Source organism: Neophocaena asiaeorientalis, unplaced genomic scaffold (assembly GCF_003031525.2).
Source record: "Neophocaena asiaeorientalis asiaeorientalis breed wild unplaced genomic scaffold, Neophocaena_asiaeorientalis_V1.1 scaffold106, whole genome shotgun sequence".
In the NCBI taxonomy this organism is placed as follows: domain Eukaryota; kingdom Metazoa; phylum Chordata; class Mammalia; order Artiodactyla; family Phocoenidae; genus Neophocaena; species Neophocaena asiaeorientalis.
Window position 1 is genome coordinate 3,140,081 of NW_020172597.1, and position 24,269 is coordinate 3,164,349.

The window sequence follows — 24,269 nt, forward strand, 5'->3', positions numbered from 1 at the left end:
ACTACCTCTGTTTCAAACAATTAGCTCTCAAGAGGGCCACTCTCTAGCATGTGCTCAGAAGATGACAGGAATTCAATTCCCTGCCATATATCTGACCATAAAACTGTGGGCACTTCCTCCAGCGATCAGGAGCAGCTGTAGACCAAACTGCAAAGAAGAATCTTTCGAACCCACTTTCCCGTCTTAAATACCCACTGCCCTCATCTTCCCACACTCACTATTTGGTCGTTCATTTACAACTTAATGTGAAATTAAGTCACTGCTGGCTTCTGAAGAATAGAGGAGGGAAAGGGAAAAATAGTAACTTTGCAGTGGAGAAGCCTGGCAAATATGACCTTAGCCAAGTGATGAAGGTGAACGTCACAGGGATGTCGTGTGGATGTCCCCTGTCCTCTGCTACCTGACGTGATCTGATGAGAAGGGTACTTCACTTCTGTGGTCTTCCTTCCTCAAACCCATAACTTCAGTCTAATCACGAGAAAAACATCAGACATCCCAGACTGGGTGACATTCTACAGGATACCCGGCCAGTACTCCTCAAGACTATCAAAGCCATGGAAAGCAAAGACTGAAACCGGGAAGTGGACTTCGCCTCCCCAGGAGTGGTGCGTCCGTGCACGAGCCTCGCGGGTCTGCGGCGGCAGACCTCGTAAGGTCTGCCCTTACGAGGGGTGAGGGGTAAGGGCAGGGGCAGGGGCGGGACGGCTGCCGCCACAGCCGGGAGTCAGAACGCATTCGACGCCATCGTGATGGCGGATGAGAGGTTTCACGGGGAAGGGTATCAGGAAGGCTATGAAGAAGGAAGTAGTTTGGGTATGATTGAAGGAAGGCAGCATGGCACATTTCATGGAGCTAAAATCGGATCTGAAATCAGGTGCTACCAAGGTTTCGCTTTTGCTTGGAAATGTCTCCTGCACGGTTGCTCCACTGAGAAAGACAGCAAATAGATGAAGGTCTTAGAATCGTTGATTGCAATGATTCAGAAATTCCCTTATGATGACCCTACTTATGATAAACTTCACGAAGACTTAGACAAAATTAGAGGGAAATTTAAGCAGCTTTGTTCATTATTAAACGTTCAGCCGAACTTTAAAATTAGCACAGAAGGTTCTGGACTTTCATTTTGATAACAGACGAACAGACAAAGCGTCGAGGAACAGATGTTCGTATGTTAAGTGTTTAAAATATGATTAAAGGCAAAACAATGATGGGGGATTCATTGTTTTGCAGGGAGGGTTCCAGCTTGGCCAGTGAAAGGGCTTCCTTCCCCTGAGGTCTGCCTGCATCACCTCGGTGCCCCCCACAGGGCCCCTCCGCACAAGCCCATCCTTTGTTGGGTCCTGTCTGCTCTCCAGTCTGAACGCAGCCCTGGCAGAGCCCTCGCCGGGCTGCTGTCTCTGATCCAGGATCCAGGCCGTTGGCTCATGGGTTCTCGCCACCTGGCAGGCCTGGCTGGATATAGACTCAGGTTGGCTCTGGATAGGATAAACCTCCCATTTAACCCCCCCGGGCTTTGGTCAGTGCTCAGAGGGACAGTTTTTTTAAAAAATGAGAGCCACAGGGTTGACACGAAGCAGGTTAATGGGAAAGAGTGATGGGTACTGTGATATTTATTGACCCTTGAGATGGGCCAGTGCTGTGACCTGCTTCTCATGTTTTATTTAGTCCCTTCAGTAGCCCATGAGGTAGGCATTATTCCTGTTTTATAGTCGAGGAAACGGAGGCCCAACGGACTGCCTGGTCCAAGGGCAGTGGGCGGCAGAGTTGGGAATCCAACCCCCATCTCCTAGTGCCCGCTCTGGAACCCGCGGTCGCACCCACAGGCTCAGGGTCCCTGCCCGCAGATCCCCGCTGTGCCCCGTGGAGCCCTGGGGCGTCGCCTGTGGCCATGGACGTGGGAGTCTGGCTGAGAGGAGGAAAGGCCAGCCCTGTCCCCAGGGAGCCCAGACATGCTCTTCCTGTGTCCCTGGGTGGATGGGGCTCTGCAGCATCAAAAATGGTCAAGGGGAGGGGATTTTAAGGCCACCGCCCTATGTGCAGAAACTTTGGAGCCTTACTGCAGCCTTCCTTTTAGTGTGAGTTCTCTGTCTTCTGCCCGGACTTAAAGGCATCGTCTATACGTGGTGAGGTCCTGGCAGGCCAGTCCCCCGTGAGATGCGTGGCTCCCGGGCATTTCTCTGCAAGTGATGGCCCGTGTCCAGGCCCCTCGGGCATCCCGGCCAGAGCCCTCTTCCCACCCGCTACTGGCCCAGGGAGCAGATTTGGAAGCCATGAGTGAAATTAGCACACGGGTAGCCGTGAATCTGCTCCAGATTTCAAAATCATTCCAGAGCGTCTGGGTAGACTGTGCTCCCCTGGCAGCTGCTGGGGGAACTCTGCGGGGCCTTGGACGCTGGCCCTCACCATGTGCTGAGGAGGAAGAAACGGCTTCTAGTTGTTGGAGGACAAGACTCCGCCTTTATCGTGCTTGGCTTTCTTATGTGTGTCTCACTGTAAGTTCATGGCCTGCAGTCCCAACCTCAGTTCTGCGGAGCCCAGGACCGGGCGCACGGCCTCAGATGTGCCTTTGTACAGACACCAGCAGCGCTCATCTCTGGCTGGTGGAATGAAAGGGCTTTTGTTGTCATTTTCCTGGGTGGATTTTTGTGTTTTCTAAACTATCTGTTTGGACAATGTATTACTTTTATAGTTGGAGAAAAAATAAACAGCATATTTTAAAGCAAAAAAAAACAAAAAAAGGACTGAGACACTGTCACAGATCAGAGTAAACTGGGGGGAATGTGAAAATTAAATGCAGCATGATACCCTGGGTTCGAGGGTACAAGAGGGACAGAAAGAGGACACTAATGGAAAAATTGGAAAAGGCCAAATTAAGCCTGTAGTTTAGTTAATACTAATATACTAATATGAGTTTCTTAGTTTTGACAAATGTACTATGGAAATATAAGATATTAGTAATGGGAGAAATTGTGTGAGGGGTATACAGGAACTCTCTGTACTATCTCTGCAAATTTTCTGTAAAGCTAAAATTATTCCAAAATAAAAAATTTGCTTTAAAAAAGATTTTTTTTTTTTTTTGGCCATGCCACATGGCTTGTCGGATCTTAGTTCCCCAACCAGGGATCAAACCCGGGCCCCTGGCAGTGAAAGCGTTGAGTCCTAACCACTGGACTGCGAGGGAATTCCCAAATTTGTTTAAAAATTTTTAATTAGGAAATTCTCTGGTGGTCCAGTGGTAAAGAATCCACCTTCCAATGCAGGGGACGCGGGTTTGATCCCTGGGTGGGGAACTAAGATCCCACATGCCGTGGGGCAACTAAGCCCGTGCGCCACAACTAGAGAGAAGCCCGCAAGGTGCAACAAAAAAAAAGACCTTGCATGCCACAACTAAGACCCAACGCAACCCAAAAAATTAATTAAATAAATAAAATAATTTTTTTTAAAAAATGGCCTTTGGCCTTCAACTATAAGTCTTACCCCCAGGTCTCCAGTCCTGGCCTACCCTGTAGATTTTAAACTTGCCAAGCCTCCACAATTACATGAGCCAATTCCTTAAAATAAATCAATCTCTCTCTCTCCATATACATGTGTATGTAGATAGATGATGGATACATAGATAGATAATGTGTGTGTGTGTGTGTAAGGGTGTATACATCCTATTGGTTCTGCTTCTTTAAAGAATCCTGACTAATACAGTCCCTGATAAGGAAGTTGAAACATCAGTGGGAATTAAGAGGAGGACTTCCTAATGGCCCTAAAGTCACACCCCACAGGCAGCCATCCTCTGTCAATTCCTTTATGAGGCATCATGGTGTGGGAGAAAAAGCTGGGTGAGATAAGGCTCAGGAGAAGCCCAGTCCTGGCCAAATAACTAAGTATGTGGCCTTGGGCAAATCACCCCACGTCTCTAGGCCTTGCACTCTTTTCTGGAAAACAAAAGGGCTGACTAGACCAGAGTCTGAAGCCCACTACATGCTGCCCATAGTAGACATCATTACAGGATCCCATTTTTTTCCTACTGAAATCTGGAGGCAACTTATAATTCTTCTAAATATATGGCTCCTGATAGACCTTACCAATCAATCAAAGTTGGTTCATGAGATCAAACCAATTTGCAACCCCAAAATTATTTGATTTCTAAAGTCCCCACAAACTAAAATGAAACGAAACCACTAAAACTGTGGTCACTGCTGGGCAGGGGAGTTGTTTGAAAAATAAAACTCAATCCTTCCCTAAAAGTGACTGGGAACATAAGAAAAACCTGGGAAGGGAACTCTGGAGAGGGTGAGGTCGAGTTCTGTGTGTGCTGTACTTGCCATCGCCAAGCTCTCCTCTTACGTTTTCCAGTCTCTTATCTAGACGTGATCTAAAGCCGCAGTGTGTGTGCAACCCCCCAGAGGTCCTTGCACCAGTGCCCACCACCCCGAATGCTTACCTCAGCAATGCTGATGGAGATGATGAACACAGGGGGTGGGAGGCAGTTAGCTCTTTCCAGATATGTTCTTCGCACTGGTTCAGGAAGCATCCATTTTGAGACAATCCTGTGGACCTTTTTAAGCCTGAAGGGATCTTTACCTGCCCTGTCCTCTCTCATTTTCTCCTCTTCCAGCATTTCTTTCATCTCTCTATCCCTATTCAGATTCACATCCTCTTCCATTTCCAAATTATGAGCAGCAGCCATTATCCTGGGTCCACCCTCCACCTGAAAGGGACATGAATGTCAGGGAAAAACAGATGACCCTATAGTGTTTGGGCCATGGCTCTTTCCTGGGCTCTCTGGCACAACCATTGGTTTCCAATGTCTTTCCTGTGTGTTAATAGAAGGCAGCTGAAGATCTGGTGCCCAAATATACATAATATCCATACCCTCGTCACCAGTGTGTAATGGTGAAAAAGTACCAGAGTCTCCCCAGTTGAGGGAGAGGACTCCCCAGAAGTCATTTATGGATTCACCTATTGACACCATCCAAAGGATGGACTGGAAATTTGGGATGGCAACTCTACTTCATATACCAATTCCTTCCCCTCTGCCACTGACTCTCAAAGCAACCACTACTGTAAGAAGTAGCTTTGCCACGAGGTGAAGTATCTCAGAGCCCAAACCACACTCACTGCATAACTCAACTCAGTTTTGTCCAGCTTAAGTAAATAATCTCCTTTCCCTTCTTAGTTTCATCTTGCTTCTGCTCCCAGGCCAAACACAGATCTCTAGTTTCTGATTCAGAATCAAAAATGATTTACTGAGCATTGACTATATATCAGGTACTATGCTAGGGGCCCCATTATAGGTTAAAAACTTCGCTTCCCATTCCCCCCTCAAAAATGATTTAAACCCACATCTTCTCCTTTTAAATTATCAGTGTCCTTTCTAAAATGCCACCTTACCCATTCTGTAGCACTTGGGAGTTAAGTAGACCCTTCCTTACTGGTTCTCCAGATACAACATTAACACCCTTGCTAAAACACATCTTCCCAACAATTCTCTGACATCTGACACTCTTGGCTGAGTTCCTACTAATTTCCACATCCAGTATTCCCTTGAACTCAATCCTCAATATCCAAACACTCAAGGATTTATTCAACAGATACCTGTTGAACACCTACTCTGTATCAGGCCACCATCCCTATCCCAAAGTGTATAAAATGTCATGCAGGAGGCTGAGGTCAATAAAAATTACACAAATAATTGTACAGTTACAGCTGTGCTAGGTGATACCAAGCAGATACATAGGTTACTGAGGCAGCATGTCTATAACAGTGAGGCCTGCTCTCCATACTCTTTCCTTTCCCTGTGTCATGGTGCTAGCTGTACGGTCCTTCTCCTTTTGGTTTAGTTCTGTTATATTTCACTTCTGGTTGAACTATTTAAATCTTTCAATCAAATGTTTTCAGGTCAAAAAAAGGGGTGGGGGAGGCTCAAATATATTAAGGGAAAAAAATAATGTTGCCAGATACTACATAGAGTACAATCCAATTTTTGTAAAAAGTAATATATTGTTACACAGGAAAACATCTGGAGAATTAACCATGATTATATCTGCATGATAGGATTTCTCTAGATTTTTGCCCTCTATGCAGGAGTAGGTACAGATTTTGTGTACCCTGAAGCTTAAACAATTAGGGAGGGGGGGTTCTTTGGAAAAAATAATATAAAATTAAAATTACAAAATAAAAAAATTATAAATGTACATACACTGCTTTAGAAGGAGCCCATGCAAGTAGAAGTCTGAAGATTATGCTTTATTAGTTTCACAAGTAATCCAGCCAAAACAATCCTAAAAAAGAAAAACAAAACAGGAGGTATCACACTCTCTGATTTCAAACTATATAAAAAGCCACATTAATCAAAACAATATGGTACTGGCACAGAAACAGACACGTAGAGCAATGGAACTGAATAGAGAGCCCAGAAATGAACTCATACTTATACAGGCAATTAATCTACAACAAAGGAGGCAAGAATATACAATGGGGAAAAGATGTCCTCACACCACATACAAAAATAAACTCAAAATGGACTAAAGACTAAAATGTAAGACCTGAAACCATAAAACTTCTAGAAGAAAACGCAGGCAGTCTACTATTTAATATCAGTCTTCGCAATATTTTTTTGGATATGTCTCCCAGGCAAGGTAAACAAAAGCAAAAATAAACAAACGAGACTACATCGAACTAAAAAGCTTCTCCACAGCAAAGAAAACTATCAACAAAGGAAAAGCCACCCACTGAATGCAAAAAGATGTTTTCAAATGATATATCCGACAAGGGGTTGATATCCAAAATATACGAAGAACTCATACAATTCAACATCAAGAAAACAAACAAGCCAATTGAAAAACGGCCATAGGGAGAGACTGGTTCAAGATGGCAGAGTAGAAGGACATGCTCTCACTCCCTCTTGCGAGAGCACGGGAATCAAAACTGACTGCTGAACAATCATTGACAGGAAGACACTGGAACTCACCAAAAAAGATACCCCACATCCAAAGACAAAGGAGAAGCCACAGTGAGACGGTAGGAGGGGCGCAATCACAATAAAGTCAAAGCCCGTAACTGCTGGGTGGGTGACTCACAAACTGGAGAACACTTATACCACAGAAGTCCACCCGCTGGAGTGAAGGTTCTGAGCCCCACATCAGGCTTCCCAACCTGGGGATCTGGCAACAGGGGGGAGGAATTCCTGGAGCATCAGACCTTGACAGCTAGTGGGATTTGATTACAGGAATTAGACAGGACTGGGGGAAACAGAGACGCCACTCTTGGAGGGCACACACAAAGTAGGGTGCATATTAGGACCCAGGGGAAGGAGCAGTGACCCCATAGGAGACTGAACCAGACCTACCTGCTAGTGTTGGAGGGTCCCTGCAGAGGCACGGGTGGCTGTGTCTCACCATGAGGACAAGGACACTGGCAGCAGAAGTTCTGGGAAGTACTCCTTGGCATGAGCCCTCCCAGAGTCCTCCATTAGCCCAACCAAAGAGCCTGGTACGTTCCAGTGCTGGGTTGCCTCAGGCCAAACAACCAACAGGGAGGGAACCCTGCCCCACCCATCAGCAGACAAGCAGATTAAAGTTTTACTGAGTTCGGCCCACCAGAGTAACACCCAGCTATACCCACCATCAGTCCCTCCCATCAGGAAGCTTTCACAAGCCTCTTAGATAGCCTCAGCCACCAGAGAGCAGACAGCAGAAGCAAGAAGAAGGACAATCCTGCAGCCTGTGGAACAAAAACCACATTCACAGAAAGATAGACAAGATGAAAAGGCAGAGGACTATGTACCAGATGAAGGAACAAGATAAAACCCCAGAACAGAGCAGAAAGAAATGAAATAAAAACAAAGAAAACAATAACAAAGATCAATAAAACTAAAAGCTGTTTCTTTGAGAAGATAAACAAAATTCATAAACCATTAGCCAAACTCATCAAGAAAAGGAGGGAGCAGACTCAAATCAATAAAATTAGAAGGCTTCCCTGGTGGCGCGGTGGTTGGGAGTCTGCCTGCTGATGCGGGGGACGTGGGTTCGTGCCCCGGTCCGGGAGGATCCCGCGTGCCGTGGAGCAGCTGGGCCCGTGAGCCACGGCCGCTGGGCCTGCACATCCGGAGCCTGTGCTCCGCGGCGGGAGGGGCCACAGCGTTGAGAGGCCTGTGTACTGCAGATAAATAAATAAATAAAAATTAAAATAAAAATAAAATTAGAAATGAAAACGGAGAAGTTACAACAGACACCGCAGGAATACAAAGCATCCTAAGAGACTACTACAAACAACTCTATGCCACTAAATTGGACAACCTGGAAGAAATGGACAAATTCTTAGAAAGGTATAACCTTCCAAGACTGAACCAGGAAGCAACAGAAAATATAAACAGACCAATCACAAGTAATGAAATTGAAGCTGTGATGGAAAAAATCTTCCAACAAACAAAAGTCCAAGACAAGATGGCTTCACAGGCAAATTCTATAAAACATTTAGAGAGGAGCTAACACCATCCTTCTCAAACTCTTCCAAAAAGTTGCAGAGGAAGGAACACTCCCAAACTCATTCTATGAGGCCACCATCACCCTGATACCAAAAGCAGACAAAGATACTACAAAAAAAGAAAATTACAGACCAATATCACTCATGAATATAGATACAAAAATCCTCAACAAATACTAGCAAACAGAATCCAACAACACATTAAAAGGAGCATACACCATGATCAAGTGGGATTTATCCCAGGGATGCAAGGATTCATCAATATACACAAATCAAACAGTGTGATACACCATATTAACAAATTGAAGAAGAAAAACCATATGATCATCTCAATAGATGCAGAAAAACTTTTGACAAAAGTCAACATCCATTTATGATAAAAATTCTCCAGAAAGTAGAAATAGAGGGAACCTATCTCAACATAAGAAAGGCCAAATATGACAAACCCACAGCAAACATCATTCTCAATGGTGAAAAATGGAAGGGCTGGGGGTGGTGGTGGTGGTGGGATGAATTGGGAGACTGGGATTTACGTATATACACTAATATGTATAAAATGGATGACTAATAAGAACCTGCTGTATAAAAAAATCAATAAAATAAAATTCAAAAAAAAGAAAAGAAAAATGGCCAGAGGACCTGAATAGACGTTTTTCCAAAGACATACAGATGGTCAACAGGCACATGAAAAGATGCTCAACACCACTAACCATCAGGGAAAGGCAATCAAAACCACAATGAGGGACATTTCCTGGCAGTCCAGTGGTTAGGACTCCACACTTTCACTGACGTGGCTGAGGGTTCAAGCCCTGGTATGGGAACTAAGATCCCACAAGCAGTAAGGTGTGGGCCCACCCCCCCACCAAGAAAACTACAATTGCGAATCACTTCACACCTTTCAGAATGGCTGTTATCAAAAAGTCAACATAACAAGTGTTGGCCAGAATGTGGAGAAGAGAACCCTCATGCACTGTTGGTAGAAATGTAAATTGGTGCAGCCACTATGGAAAACAGTATGGAGGTTCCTCAAAAAATTAAAAATAGAACTACCATATGAACCAGCAATTCCACTTCTGGGCATTTATCCAAAGAGAACGAAAACACTAGAACATATGCCCCCCTATGTTCATTGCAGCATCATATACAACAGCCAAGATATGGAAGCAACCTAAGTGCCCATCAATAGATGAGCGGATAAAGAAGATGTGGTGTGTGTGTGTGCATACACACACACACAGGAATATTTCTCAGCCGTGAAAAAGAATAAAATCGTGCCATTAAAAAAAAAAAAAAATCTTGCCATTAAAAAAAAAAAAAAATCTTGCCATTAAAAAAAAAAAAAAATCTTGCCATTAAAAAAAAAAAAAAATTTTGCCATTTGCAGCAACATGGATGGACCTAGAGGGTATTATGCTAAAAGAAAGGAATCAGATAGAGAAAGACAAATACTGTATGATTTCACTTATATGTGTAATCTAAAAATCAAAACAGGGACTTCCCTGGTGGTCCAGTGGGTAAGGCTCCAAGCTCCCAGTGCAGCAGACCCAGGTTCAGTCCCTGGTTGGGGAACTGGATCCCACATGCATGCCACAGCTAAGAGTCCACATGCCGCAACTAAAGATCCCTCATGCCGCAACTAAGACCCAGCACAAGCTAAATAAATAAATTAATTAATTAAAAGTAAAAAGTAAAATAAAAAACAAAACAAATGAACAAACACAACCAAACAGAAACAGAGTCATAGATACAGAGAACAAACAGGTGGTTGCCAGAGGGATGGTGGTGGGAGGAGGTGAGAAAAAGGTGGGAGAGTAAGAGGTACAAACTTTCAGTTTCAAAATAAATGTCACAGATATGAAATGTACAGTGTGGGGAATACAGTCAATAATTATGTAATAGCTTTGTATGGTGACAGATGACAACTAGACTTTTCATGGTGATCATTTTGAAATGTACAGAAATAACGAATCCCTGTGTTGTACACCAGGAACTAACAGTGTTGTAGGTCAATTATGCTTCGAAAACAAACTCATACAAAAAGAGATCAGATTTGTGGCTACCAGAGGCAGGGGGTGGGTGGATGGGAGATTGGATGAAGGTGGTCAAAAGGTACAAACTTCCAGTTATAAGATAAATAAATACTAGGAATAATGGTGACAGATGACAACTAGACTTTTCATGGTGATCATTTTGAAATGTACAGAAATAACGAATCCCTGTGTTGTACACCAGGAACTAACAGTGTTGTAGGTCAATTATGCTTCGAAAACAAACTCATACAAAAAGAGATCAGATTTGTGGTTATCAAAGGGGTGGGTGGGAGGGGGAATTAGATGAAGGTAGTCAAAGGGTACAAACTCCTAGTTATAAGATAACAGTACTAGGGATGTAATGTACAACATGATAAAGATAATGAACACTGCTGTACATTACAAATGAAAGTTGTTAAGATGGTAAATCCCAAGTTCTCATCACAAGGAAAAATAATTGTTTCTATTTCTTTAATGTTGTGTCTATATGAGATGACAGATGTTCACTAAACCTACTGTGGTAATAATCATTTCGTGATGTATGTAAGTCAAATCATTATGCTGTACACCTTAAACTTAAAAAAAATAAGATATAATAAAAACAAAGTCATATCTATGAGACCTTTGCTGGACCCTGAAGTCTCAACCACTGTACTATTTCTTCCCTCCCCTTGTGGCCTGGTGTCTTGAAGGAGGAGTTTGTATCCACTAAACATCTTATCATCTGCATCCCCCACTGAAACTGCTCTGCTGAGTTATGCCCTTAAAAGTCCACTTCAGTCATGATGTGAGTCCTAAGGAAGCGTGCAGAGCACCCCAGTCTCTTCAAAGCACATCCTCATGCAAATTCTCACGTACTCCTCCGAACAATCCGGGAAGAAAGAAGACAAGCAGTATCTTCCCAATTCTCATCTTCACCCTTCCTAACAGAGCTTCCTGTTGCAATCCCTTCATCCCTGCCTTTCATCCCAACCATATTCCATCCCCTGGCTTCCTTCTCCCGCTCCCCAGCCACAGGTCACAGAGGATCCTCTGCACACTTCAACGACTCTGTCGTCCTGCAACTGGACTTCTCTAACGTGGTGGAGAAAGACAGTGTCAAGGTCACTAGAGGGCAGGTACACAGGCTAGACAGACCTGGAAAGTGGTCATGTCTTATTTTTATGTGCAACCCCAGACAATAGCCCTGGACCTGGGACTATGAGCCATAGAATGGGGGGGGAATGGGGATTTATATGTTTCATCGGTACTATACAGAGTTTCAGTTTGGGAAGACGAAAAAGTTCTGGAGATGGGTAACAGTGTAAATGCAGTGAATGCCATGAATTTTACACTTAAGAACGGTAAAAAAGGGTAAATTTTATGTCACGTATATTTTACCACACACACAAACACACACAAACTAAACGATAATATTAACTTTTCAAGGTCACTGTGAAGACTAGATAGAACATACTGTTTGTCACCAGCATGGGCTTAATCAATGGTATCCAATGCTACTGATATTTTCAGCTCAGTCCAGTGTATCTGAACTTCCTAAATGGCCCAAAATAAAGTTTTTCACTGGAATTTTTTTTTTAAGTCATGAGCCATAGAGCCGGATGACTGGGATTAAACCACAGCTCTACAACCTATCCGCTGTAAAGTAACCTTAAGTAAGTCACTTAAATTCTCTGAGCCTCAAATTACATTTTTTAAGACTTGTGATAAAATAAACATAAAATTAACCATTTAAAAGTGTACAATCGGTAACGTTAAATACATTTGCAGTGTTGTGCAACCATCACGACTATGTAGTTCCAGAACTTTTTCATCACCCCAGACAAAACCCCCATACCCATTAAGCAGTCACTCCCCATTGCCCCCTCCCTCCAGCCGCTGGCACCCACTAATTTACTTTCTGTCTCTATGGATTTACCTATTTTAGATATTTCATATAAATGGAATCATAAAATATGTGGCCTTTTGAGTCTGGCTTCTTTTACTTAGAAAAGTCTTCAAGGTTCATCTGTGTTGTAGCATGTATCAGTACATCATTCCTTTTTATGGCTGAATAATATTGCATTGTATAGATAGATATACTAACAAAACCATATTGTTTATCCATTCATCTGTTGAAGGGCATTTGGATCGTTTCCACCTTTTGGCTACTGTGAATAGAGCTGCTATGAACATTCCCATACAAGGTTTTATTTGAATACCTGTTTTCAATTCTTTTGAATATATACCTAAGAGTGGAATCGCTGGGTCATATGGTAATTTTATGTTTAATTTATTGGAAAATCTTCAGATCCCATTTTAAAGTCGGGATCATGATAGCACTTACCTCATAGCATTATGGGGGAAATTATTTGAGACAATGCATGTAAAGCACTTAGAACAGTTTCTGGCACATAGTAAACACTCCATAATTGTTAGTTATTACTGGCTATGGATGGATGGATGAGTGGGTGTGTGGATGGATGGACAGATGGAAGGGAAGGGGCTGAGTCTGGGGTCTATTTTCACACTGCAAGTTACTAGGAATCAGGTCACAATTCATTTTCAAATGTATTCCATTAGGCAAGGTCCCACATTACAATAGGTTATATCTAATAAATTTAGGGAAGAAGAGAATTTCCCTTTTATTTATTTTTACCCAGTAACTTTGCTGAAAATAAAGGCTTCTTACCTCCCACTCACCCAGCTTCCCAGGGTCAGACATTAAGTCTGTAAAGATAACGATTTTATTAATTATCGTTGCATATTGATGATTATTTATAGTTTCTTTCATGTCTCATAAATGGCAAAACGAGTATGGATTTAAGATCAGCAGCTCTTAAACACAAATATTAAGGCACTTTAAAAAATAAGTTCAATTAGGAGTGATTAACATTGTGTTAATAAGCCCTATTGTAAATTTAAATATCATACATGATCATTTCATGAGGAGAGTTCCACATTGTGAATAACACAGCTTTATATCTATAAAAGGAGCTAGAGAAACAAGGCTTACATTTCCCCGCAATTTTTCTTTTTTCCAGATTTCAAAATTTCCAGAAATGTTACGACTTCAAGCCCATCATTCTAGATATTTTAGTGAAATATGTTTCCTGTGCTGCAAAGGTATCTGACCCATTCAGTTTAGCTAAGACTCACTGTGTGTCTGCTTTCTTCCTTGGCACGTGCAGTAAAGGGATCTGACATCTAGACCTACCTATTGTAGATTCCAGAAACAGATGAACATGTTGGTAGTGATGGTGGCATTTTGTTTTGACCTCTCTTCTCGGTCAGACACTGTCACACTCTGACTTCTGTACCTGTCTGGGTGCCTGTTCCTTGAGGACAGAGGCCCCTCTCTGGTTCATCTCATCTCCAGCATCTTGTGCTTGATGCTCACAGGTGCTGCTTCTAGTCTGACATTCCCCGTCCCTGCCATTCCTGTCTATCTTCTGCATCCACACCTGAGTTTCTGAGCACAATTCACCACATTGGAAACATTACTGACCAGATTGGCAACAATGAAAAAGACTGATTCATGCTTACAAGGCTGTGTGGAAATGGGTGCAGTTTATGAGGTATAAATTCACGCAGCCTTTTCACAAGGCAATTGGGCAGCATCTATAAAATATGAAACGCATATACCTTTCAACAGAACTTTTCTACTCCTAGAAATCTATGCTACAAATGTACTTGAGCGAGTACTCAAGGCTATCTTTCAAAGATGTCCAGTGCAGAACTATTCAGAGTAGTGAAAAATTACAAAGAACCTGAACGTACTTTAATTGGCTTGTTGTATTTTCTGATAGTTCTACTTCTGAGGTAGTTCATCCTTACACTGTGCTGAAATCTGCTCACCAGCCCTTCTGCTCCTGGGTCCAAGGTTTCCCTCCCTCGGGCCTCACAAAGCAAGTCTAATCTAAGATCATGTCATTAATTGTGTAGGTGTGGCCTGTATACTCCATGGGTTCTATAGGTCATAGTTGGGATAGAATATCTGAATTTTCTAGATTACCAGAATTTTCAGAGGCTCAGTCTGACAGCACAAGAGCCTCAAAAACAAGCCAGCAATGATTACAACACATTACAGTCTCACAGAGATATAAAAGCATCCACAGCTATCAAATTATTTCCTTGGTTACTCTCATCACAGTGTTACTCATTGAGTGAAATTGTTTCCTACACTGACTCTGCTTTCTTACTCACTAAGCAAAGATCATGCAGGTTTCTTGAGCTTTCTTTAATGTTGACTTGATATTATGCCTCAGCTCCTACCTCTTATCTGCAGGAAGTGGCTGCCAACTCTTTGTTGAAATACACACGCACACGCACACACACACACACACACACACATTCAGATCAAAAGTGGGTGGCCCTGCTGTGAAATGTTCTTATATTACCCTTAGGGAACAACTGGGGGTGGATTGTTAAAAAGAATGTTGGAAGAGTAGGAAAGACTCATAGCCTTCTGGTTAAAAATGGAGATGTTCAAGAACCAAAGACCTTCCCTTCAAGTTACCAATTATTCTTAAGAAGAGGAAAAGTGGAAAGAACTTTCCTACTTCCTGATCCTACCTGGTATAAGCATTGCTCGTGTTACGAGTCATGTAGCCAGTGTGTTGGCCAAGGATTGGAAAGAGCAGGCTGTGCTCATTTATCCAGAACAATCATCTGCCTTTAAAAAAAAAAAATCTGTAGAAGAAGAGATTTCCATAAGAAGATTTAGGACTCCCCTGGCAGTCCAGTGGTTAAGACTCTGCTCTTCCACCGCAGGGGGCGTGGGTTCGGTCCCTGGTGGGGGAACTAAGATCCTGCATGCCACGTGGTGTGACCAAAAAAAAAGATTTACCCAGGAGACTCGACATTGGCAAGGGATTTTTCCAAAGACCTTTTAGGTGCCCTCATTCACTATATACTGATATGGACAGAGTAAAGGGACAAAGTAGATAAATAGTTATTTCCACCAGAGGATTGTAAGTAAAGAAAAAATTATGGGAGACCCTTGTAAGTTAATGATCACTCAAGAAAGCAGGTTTGCTTAGCAGCGAAATCATGCTACAGAAGCATGAGACATGCCCCCAAACAATAACACAATGGTGGCATGAGACCCACATCCTGTCCAGTGAGCTCAGTAAGTTAACGACCCTTAGGACATGCTCTCTGCACACATAAAAAAACAATAATTTATGGAAAGGTGACATGTCAAAGTGAAAGACCCTCATTGTACTGAGACCTGAAATAATTTTTCCATAGTGCCATGACAGTCCTGGCTTGACCACGTAGGGACAAGAAAACTCCCCGCCCCAACATAGAGGAGGAGCTGATGATGGAAGTGTGACGTCTACTCAAAAATGAGGAAGGTGGTCTTTTCCCCCTCCCCACTTTTCCTTTGATTATAAAACTGTAGCTCACTAAGTTCTTCTGGCACCTTCTCACCCGCCCGATTGTAAGCATCACAAGCGTCCTATTCTAATAAATCACTTCTCATCTATCACTTTGCCTCTCGCTGAATTCTTAATGCACTGACACATAAAGGATTGGAGGTCCTCAGAGCCCCCTGAAATGCCACCTAGCAGTTTCAATACCACATAGTGTCTCCCAAAATTGTTATAAATTATAGCCAGAAATTTTTAAGTCAATGACTTCCATAACCAAGCAGGACCCTATGGGGCCTTCCCGGGACAGACCTCTCCCTCACATCCTCTGCTTTAGCTCCTCTCTGAAGTACCTAGATAATAGTATCTGATGCACATTTCCTGAGCTGTTTTGCAGATGCTAAACCACCCACCAAATGGAAGACGTTAACTACCTGATGATCGTGACCACATAGTCCCCAGGCCTACTGGAGCCTAAGGATTGATAATGTTAACTCCTGTGATACCACCCTGTTACCTCACCATCAGAGAATTGTATACCAGCTGATCACATACCTTGGGTCACGCCTCCCTCACCTTGCCTTTAAAAAATGCTTTGCTGGGCTTCCCTGGTGGCGCAGTGGTTGAGCTGAAACTCATCGGGGAATTCAGGTGTTTTGAGCACTTGCTGCCCTGGACTCCTTGCTTGGTGCCCTGCAGTAAACACTGCACTTTCCTTCACCAAAACCTCGTATCAGTAGATTGACTTTAGCATGTAGGCGAGTCAACCCAGGTTTGGTTCTATAACACTTCCACTGTATTCTTTTGATAACACATGTAATGGTCATTTGTCAGTTTTCTCGGCGAATTCCTCATCTCCTGAATCTGGGTGGGCAGCAGGGACCACTTCCCAGTACAAAAGCTAAAAATGCTCAGTACTCACTTTTCCAGGTCCTTAGGCAGCTAGAGCTCAGGTATGTGACCTAGGCTTGAACAATCAGCTGCATTTGCTTAGAATTTGGGGGACTGGAGCTGGGGATGGGGAAGATTCTTACAGCAGTGTACTTTAAAGCGGTGGCCGCGGTATCTGGTGTCCATCCAGCCTTGCCATTGGAGTCAGTGTGGCACCCAGAATCCAATGCCATCTGTGTCTGTGATGCAGGCTGAAGCGACGAGCATGCAGCAGCGACAAGGGGGCTGTCTGCCTACCTGGCTCTGTGATTTTGGTGTACTTGTAGGTGCCTGGTCTCCGTGTGTTTCTGCTTATTTCCCAAACTTTGCTTCCTTCCAGTGATTTTGTAGTCTACCATGATATTATGATATACTAAGAAATACATATTCGGTCTTCATCCCCAGTTCCAGGCACTGATCTAAAACCCCTGGAATTTCCTGAGTGATAAGGGTGAGAGGAGCATCTTTTGTTATTCATAGTAAGTTTTTTTCAACTGTACCTGAGTTTATGCTAATCAAGTGATTCTTAGAGGGTGGGACCTGGTTACCAGAGGAAACAACCATGTGATTAGAGGGTTGGAACTTTCAGTCCCCACTTGTGGGATAGGGAAAAGGGCTCGAGATTGAGTTTAATGACCAGTGGTCAATAATTTAATCAATCATCCCTGTGTGATGGAACCTCCATAAAAATCCTAAACAAATGGGTTTGGAGAGCTTCCAGGTTGGAGAACAGATCAAGGTGCTGCACCCAGAGAGGGTGCGGAAGCTTTGCATCCCTTCCCCTTGCCCTATGCACCTCTTCCATTTGGCTGCTCCTGCGTTGTAATCTTTATACTAAACTGATAATAGTAGGTAATGCCCTCTCCTGAGTTCGGTGAGCTATTCTGGCAAATTATAGAACACAAGCGGAGGGCAGGTCACAGAAACCCCCAATTTATAGCCATATTTGGTCGGAAGCACCGGAAGCCCAGGCTTGCAGTTGGCATCTGAAGTAGGGAGCAGTCTTATAGGACTGAGCCCTTAATCTGTGGGGTAGCCAGTGTCAGAATTGCATGGTGTGAAAAACCCACACATTTGGTGCCAGAAGTGTGAGTACGATGAGCGAAATAGATTTTTTAAACTTTACTACCCAGTGGGCATTCAATAAAATTCATTTACTGGTGAATCAGCCAGAATCAGAATCAGAATCCCTTGCAACCAAGACCCTAACTACTACACCTGAATAGCCAAGGAACTCTTCTAAACTCTATCTGGGGTCTTCCTGTTGCAAGCTAAACTCACTTCTTGTTCTGTGTCTGGGAGACACAGTGTAAGGACAGCACAGAACTAGGGGATCTGTTTTTCAGTCTCACTCTGCCACTTCCTGGCTGTGTGACCTGGAGCAAGTCTCTTCCCAGCACTGAGCCACAGTCCTCTCACCTGCACAGGGAACACTCTGGACCAGACCAGCGGTTCCCCACACTGGCTATGCCTTAGAATCCCCTCAGGCATTTGTTTTTCAACATTTGTTTTTATACAGATTCCTGGGCCCCAGTCCTGAAGAAACTAATTTAATAGATTTAGTAAATTTCTGACACTTATACCAGTGAAGTGGAGGCCTCAGCACCTTTGAGAACCACAGACAAGGCTCTCCAAGTTCCACTCCATCTCACAATCTCTGTGATCTTCGGAAGGCAGACACAGTTTTATTGCTGTATTCCTCATGCCCAGAAAGTTCCTGGTGCACAGGTGTTCAGAAAAGTATCTGAGTAAAAGGTAAACAAACTCTCTGCAACTTTTATGTAAATCTAAAATTGTTACAAAATATGAAGTTTATCTAAAAGAATACTGGAAGGAAGAAGGGAAGGAGAGAGGAATTCCACATACACCACCTTAACTAAGAGTTTTGTGTTACTTTAAACTGAAAAGTACTTCCCCTCACACTTTTCCTCTGCACACGCCCTCCCCGCCCCCCCCTCAGGCTTCCAGAGTAACTTGCTCAAGGTCATACAGCTAGTGAGGAGAAGGCTAGGACAGGAGCCTTTGAAGGTGTCTGACTCCAAAGACCCCGTGTGTTGCTCTGCCCCGTGATCTCTAGGTAACAAGTGTTCAAGAAGTGTGCATATTTATTTTGATTATTTTCATCCCATCCTTCCCTCTTCCCTAACCTCCCTCTTCTTCTTCCAGCTCCCCAAACAGGCCCAGACTACACCCTAAGAATTCCCAGATGGGAGCTACAAAAGAACTGGCAGGCAGGGCTGGGAATCCCCACCACTCCCATTCCTGCCACAGGGAATCAAGATGGAGACAGGCGTCCAGGAAAGGAAAAGGATTTGATTCTCTGAGAACCCGAGGACTAAGTTAGGCTCACCTTCCCTTCTTCACCTCACCCAGGAGAGCGCTGCCAAGGGCACCAATCTTAGGACAACTCCTCTTTGGCAGAAGAGGCTTTCGATCATTCACTTGTGCTGTTTCCCAGCTGCATTCAAACAAGTAGGTTTCAAACATCTGAATTGTGTTTTTTTTAAACAGCTGGCCACCCGCTCATCGGTACCAGGGAGGCCCTTGCAGAGGCCAAGTCCAGCCTTGATGTGGCCAGGGTGCCCAGGAGGCTGGGCGACAGACTGCGCTGGGTGTACCCAATTGCTGTCCAGCTGGGCCTAATGGGGAGACTTTTGGTGGTGTTGCTGGGCAACCTAGTAATTGGAGAGGCCACATTGGCCTAGGGGCCACAGAAACTAGCAGCCTCCTTCATCACACTGCAAACCATTATTATGCCCCATCCCAGAGGCCTGCAGCAATCGTTCTGTGGTTATAGCCTGAAAAAGTGCTTTTTTAGCTCCAGAAATTAAGAACCAGCTTTTCAAATTTATAGGTTTGTGGTTGTGGTTGTTTTCTTTTTGCTACATCTCTGAGGATACACTTGAAACAAATAGGCAAAGGGTTTTAAAACAAAAAAAAGAAAAAAAAAAAAACGAAAAAAAATGCCTTCACAAACCACCTTTTCCAAAAGTTTTCCTTCTTCCTGAAGCAAAGCACACTTGCCCTCAATTGTGAGGGCAGCTAAGGTAGGGAATCCCACAGCTGTGGCTGCGGTTGCGTGGGGCTGGGCACCAGGACCTTGGTCATGTACAAGACCTCTCAGTGGAATAACTTCTTTGTGTCTCTCCCATTCAAAGACAATCACGATACCTCCCCTTCCCAACCCACAGAACCACTTTCACTTGTGGGGATTTGTTTGTTGGTTGGTTTGTTTTTTGTTTGTTTTTTAAATTTTTGGCCATGCCATGCAGCTTGCAGGACCTTAGTTCCCCTGACCAGGGATGGAACTTGGGCCTAAGGCAGTGAAAGTGCTGAGTCCTAACCACTGGACTGCCAGGGAATTCCCATCACTTGTTTGTTTGTTTGTTTTTTAAGATTTTTCTTTTTGATGTGGACCATTTTTAAAGTCTTTATCGAATTTGTTACAATATTGCTTCTGTTTTATGTTTTGGTTTTTTGGCCACGAGGCATGTGGGATCCTAGCTCTCTGACCAGGGATCGAACCCGTACCTCCTGCGTTGGAAAGTGAAGTCTTAACCACTGGACCGCCAGGGAAGTCCCACTCATGTTTTTTTGTTTGTTTGTTTTTGGTTTTTTTCTGTACGCGGGCCTCTCACTGTTGTGGCCTCTCTGTTGCGGAGCACAGGCTCCGGACGCGCAGGCTCAGCGGCCATGGCTCACGGGCCTAGCCATTCCGCGGCATGTGGGATCCTCCCGGACCGGGGCACGAACCCGCGTCCCCTGCATGGGCAGGCGGACACCCAACCACTGCGCCACCAGGGAAGCCCCACTCATGTTATTTTGATGAAGCCTCCCAGCTGCCTTGTGAAGAAGACACCATTTTTATTCCCATTTTACAGATGAACGACTAAAGCAAAAAGAGGCCCATGAGTGCACACCTAGTCATAGCAAAGCCAGAGCAAAATCCCATTCTTCTGAGGCTAGATCCTGATCTGCTCTACTATACCCCACTGCCACCCCACAGAGCTATTTAAGATATTACATATATTTGTGTACTCTATTATAATATGAATAATAGTAATAATAATACGTACTGGTGTAGAGACAAAAACATCATCTTGTATCTCATACTATCCTCAACACATCATCCTTATTGACTGTGGTCAGGCTTTCAAAGCTGCCTAATGTACACTAAGGAATAGAGTCTGGAAGAATTCCCAAAGACAGACACGCTATGTAACTAGGTTAATGACCTAGCCCACCAGAGCGCAGTGCTCTGCAACAACCCTCCTTAATTCAAGGAGTTCGCTCTGTTTGGTAACATTATGATACTGTGCCTTAAGTAAGGAGGCAGAATCATTGCTTTCGTTAGATATTTCCAGGTATTTTTCAAAAAGGCTTTCACTGCCTCATCTACAACGGTCCACTGATATTGACCAACTGTGCTGATCTGCACAGGACTAGGGATTTCTTGGGATATGGGACTTAGGGTGCTAAAATCAGGATAGTCCTGGGCACACCAAGGACAGCTGGTCACCATCTACCTCAGAATCCTCTGGAGAAGTCAGGTGAAGATGGCTGGTTCTAATCCTAGGGCAGTAGTTCTTAACCCTGGATACACATCAGAATTGTCTGAGGAGACTGTAAAACAGTGTTGATATCTGAGCTCACCCCGATTAGTGGAATTAGGGCCTCTGGAGCTAGGGCCTGGGCACTGGGATTTTTTAATGTGCAGCCGAGACTCAAACCCCCTGCCCTAGAGATTTGGATTCTGGGCTGGGGTCTTGCCCAGGAATCTGCCTGTCTCTTTAACAGCTTCCCAAGGGATTCTCATATACACTATGGTTTGATAACCAATGAACTCTTATGTGATGTGTGACTTCATTGGACAACATACCCTGAGTGCCTTGTATATGTTAGGCTCTGGAAACACAAAGAAAAAAACAAAAACAAAACCACTTCCTGTTCCCCAGGCCCTCCCTATCCAGTGGGGAATAAAGACTGTAAATTGTTCCAATACAGTATACAGTAGTCCCCCCTTATCCACAGAGATACATTCCAAGACCCTCAGTGGATGCCTGAAACTGCGGATAGCACCAAATCCTAGACATACAATGTTTTTTTTCCTATAGGTACATACCTATGATAAAGTTTAATTTATAAATTAGACATTAAATATAATAACTAATAATAAAATAGAATAATTAAAACAATATACTGTAATAAAAGTTATGTGAATGCAGTCTCTCTCCAAATACCTTATTGTACAAAGTTAATGCCTTTTCCATCTTAATTAAGCACTTATCGTGCTCTGTGGCCATAACTTTTGCAGTTTGAGGTGAGACAGCAAAACTAGCACGAAGTTCTTTTTCCTTCTTCACAGTTTCACAGACAGAAGATTCATTTTTACCATAGATCTTAGCAACCTCAGCATACGATATTTTTTCTTTCCTTATTTACTTTTTTGGCCACTCCACGCAGCTTGTGGGACCTTAGCTCCCCTACCAGGGATCGAACTCGTGCCCCTGCAGTGGAAGCACAGAGTCCTAACCACTGGACTGCCAAGGAAGTCCCCATTTTTCTTTCCTTGTTAAGTCGAGAATTTTCACCTTTTCACTTAAGGGAAGCACTTTATGGCTTCTCTGTGGCATATCCAAATTGTCAGCATTACTACTCTTGCGCTTTGGGGCCATTATTAAGTAAATAAGGGTGACTTCAGCATAAGCGCCGCGATACCTCAACTGATAACCGAGACTGCTACTAGGTGAACAGGCAGGAGACACTGGACAAAGAGATGATTCACGTCCTGGGCCAGATGGAGCAGGACAGCTCGAGATTTCATCAAGCTATTCAGAACAATGCACAATTTAAAACTTTTGAATTGTTCATTTCTGGAATTTTCCATTTAATATTTTCAAACCAAGGTTACCTCAGGTAAGTGAAACCAGGGGAAAGCAAAACCGCAGGTAAGAGAGCGAGACTACGAAACTGTGGTTTAGGCTTAAAAGTGGGTCAACATCATCAGGGTAGTTGTGGTTATTCAGTTTCCAGAAGCCCAGTGTGGCAGATTAGAGATGGAGCATATTACTTGCCATTCCTCCACTAAAAGGTGGGTTTGTTTCCCCACTTTGAATCTGGGCCAGTCCTGTGACTGGTTTTGACTGATAATGCACAGCAGAGGTAGTGCTGGGTACCTCCCAAGGCCAGGCCTGAAGAGATCTGCAGTCCCACTTTTGTTCGTCTTAGAATACTCCCTCTTTGAAGCCTGACACCATATAAGAAGGCCAACCTACACTGAGGCCACCGTGCCTTGAGGAAGCCCAAGCTACTCACATGGAGAGAGAGGCCACATAGAAGAGCACCAGGGTGCCAGGCCTATGAGTGAAGCCTTCTTGGACCTTCCAGCCCAGCTCAGCCGCCAAGGGAATGACCCCAGCTGACACCACATGCAGCAGAACTGCTCAGCTGAACTCAAATTCCAGACCCGCAGAATCATGACAAAATCAAATGGTTGTTGCTGGAAGCTACTACGTTTCATGGTGATTTGTTATACAGCAATAGCTACCAGCGCTCCTCAGAACTAGAAGACGACCTGACATCCCAGACCATTCTGCCTTCCCGTTAGCACTGTTCATCTTCATACCCCTCAGCAGAGTAGACTGCAGGGGTCTCACCTGCAAGAGCCTCCCAGTTAGTCTCCATCTCTGCTCCTGCCCCCCTTCCAAAACAGAACCAAACCATAAATCAGAGTACATCAACTCTCTGCTTAAAAATCCTTCAGCGGGGGCTTCCCTGGTGGCGCAGTGGTTGAGAGTCCGCCTGCCGATGCAGGGGACACGGGTTCGTGCTCTGGTCCGGGAAGATCCCACATGCCGCGGAGCGGCTGGGCCCGTGAGCCATGGCCGCTGAGCCTGCGCGTCCGGAGCCTGTGCTCTGCAGCGGGAGAGGCCGCAACAGTGAGAGGCCCGCGTACCGAGAAAAAAAAAAAAATCCTTCAGCGGTTTCCCATTGTCTTCAAGATAAATACAGGATCCTTACTTGGCTGATAAATGCTGCGTGACCCAGCTCCTGTCTTTTTTGTAGCCTTCTACCACGCCCCCAACATCTCTGTGCTGCAGTCACGGGGCGTCTTCCTGTCTCAGGCACACACCAAGCTCTCTCCTGCCTCAAGACGAGCTCCTTTTCGGGCCTCTCTGAAGTGGCAGGCCTCCGCCCACCCCACATTCGCTATCATATACCCCTGCTAACTCACTTCTAGTACTTACCACTATCTAAAAATATCTGGTTTGTTTATCTGTTGTCTGTAAGCTCCAGGAAGGTAGGAAATGTTTCTTTTTTTTACTCCATCTAAAGGTGCTTACTAAGTGTTTGCTGAATAAACCATCAAGTAAGTGGAAGAAGGAAGGAAGGAGGAAGTTTGGGGTCATAGAAAGAGCACTACAATTACCGCACTCAGAAAACCCTGGTTCTTGCTCCGCTTCTGCCCCCCCCACCC

At 44.1% G+C, this 24,269-nt stretch overlaps 1 protein-coding gene and 1 pseudogene across 4 annotated transcripts in view; one reads left to right on the forward strand and one right to left on the reverse strand.

Annotated features, from left to right (window-relative positions):
• Positions 1-24,269, reverse strand: part of RHBDL2 (rhomboid like 2) — a 52,572-nt gene that overhangs the window by 25,067 nt on the left and 3,236 nt on the right. For 3 of the 4 annotated variants that reach the window (XM_024738777.1, XM_024738779.1, XM_024738780.1), the window contains exons 2-3: positions 6,194-6,275; positions 4,436-4,702 (exon numbers count right to left, since the gene is read on the reverse strand). In XM_024738777.1, coding sequence (XP_024594545.1) covers positions 4,436-4,681 — 246 coding nt within the window. In that variant the 5' untranslated portion in view covers positions 4,682-4,702; positions 6,194-6,275. Of the gene's footprint in view, positions 1-4,435; positions 4,703-6,193; positions 6,276-7,342; positions 7,542-24,269 lie in introns of those variants that run through there. The other variant, XM_024738778.1, reaches the window with a different exon arrangement.
• On the forward strand, positions 49-1,127 carry LOC112395571 (oral cancer-overexpressed protein 1 pseudogene; annotated as a pseudogene).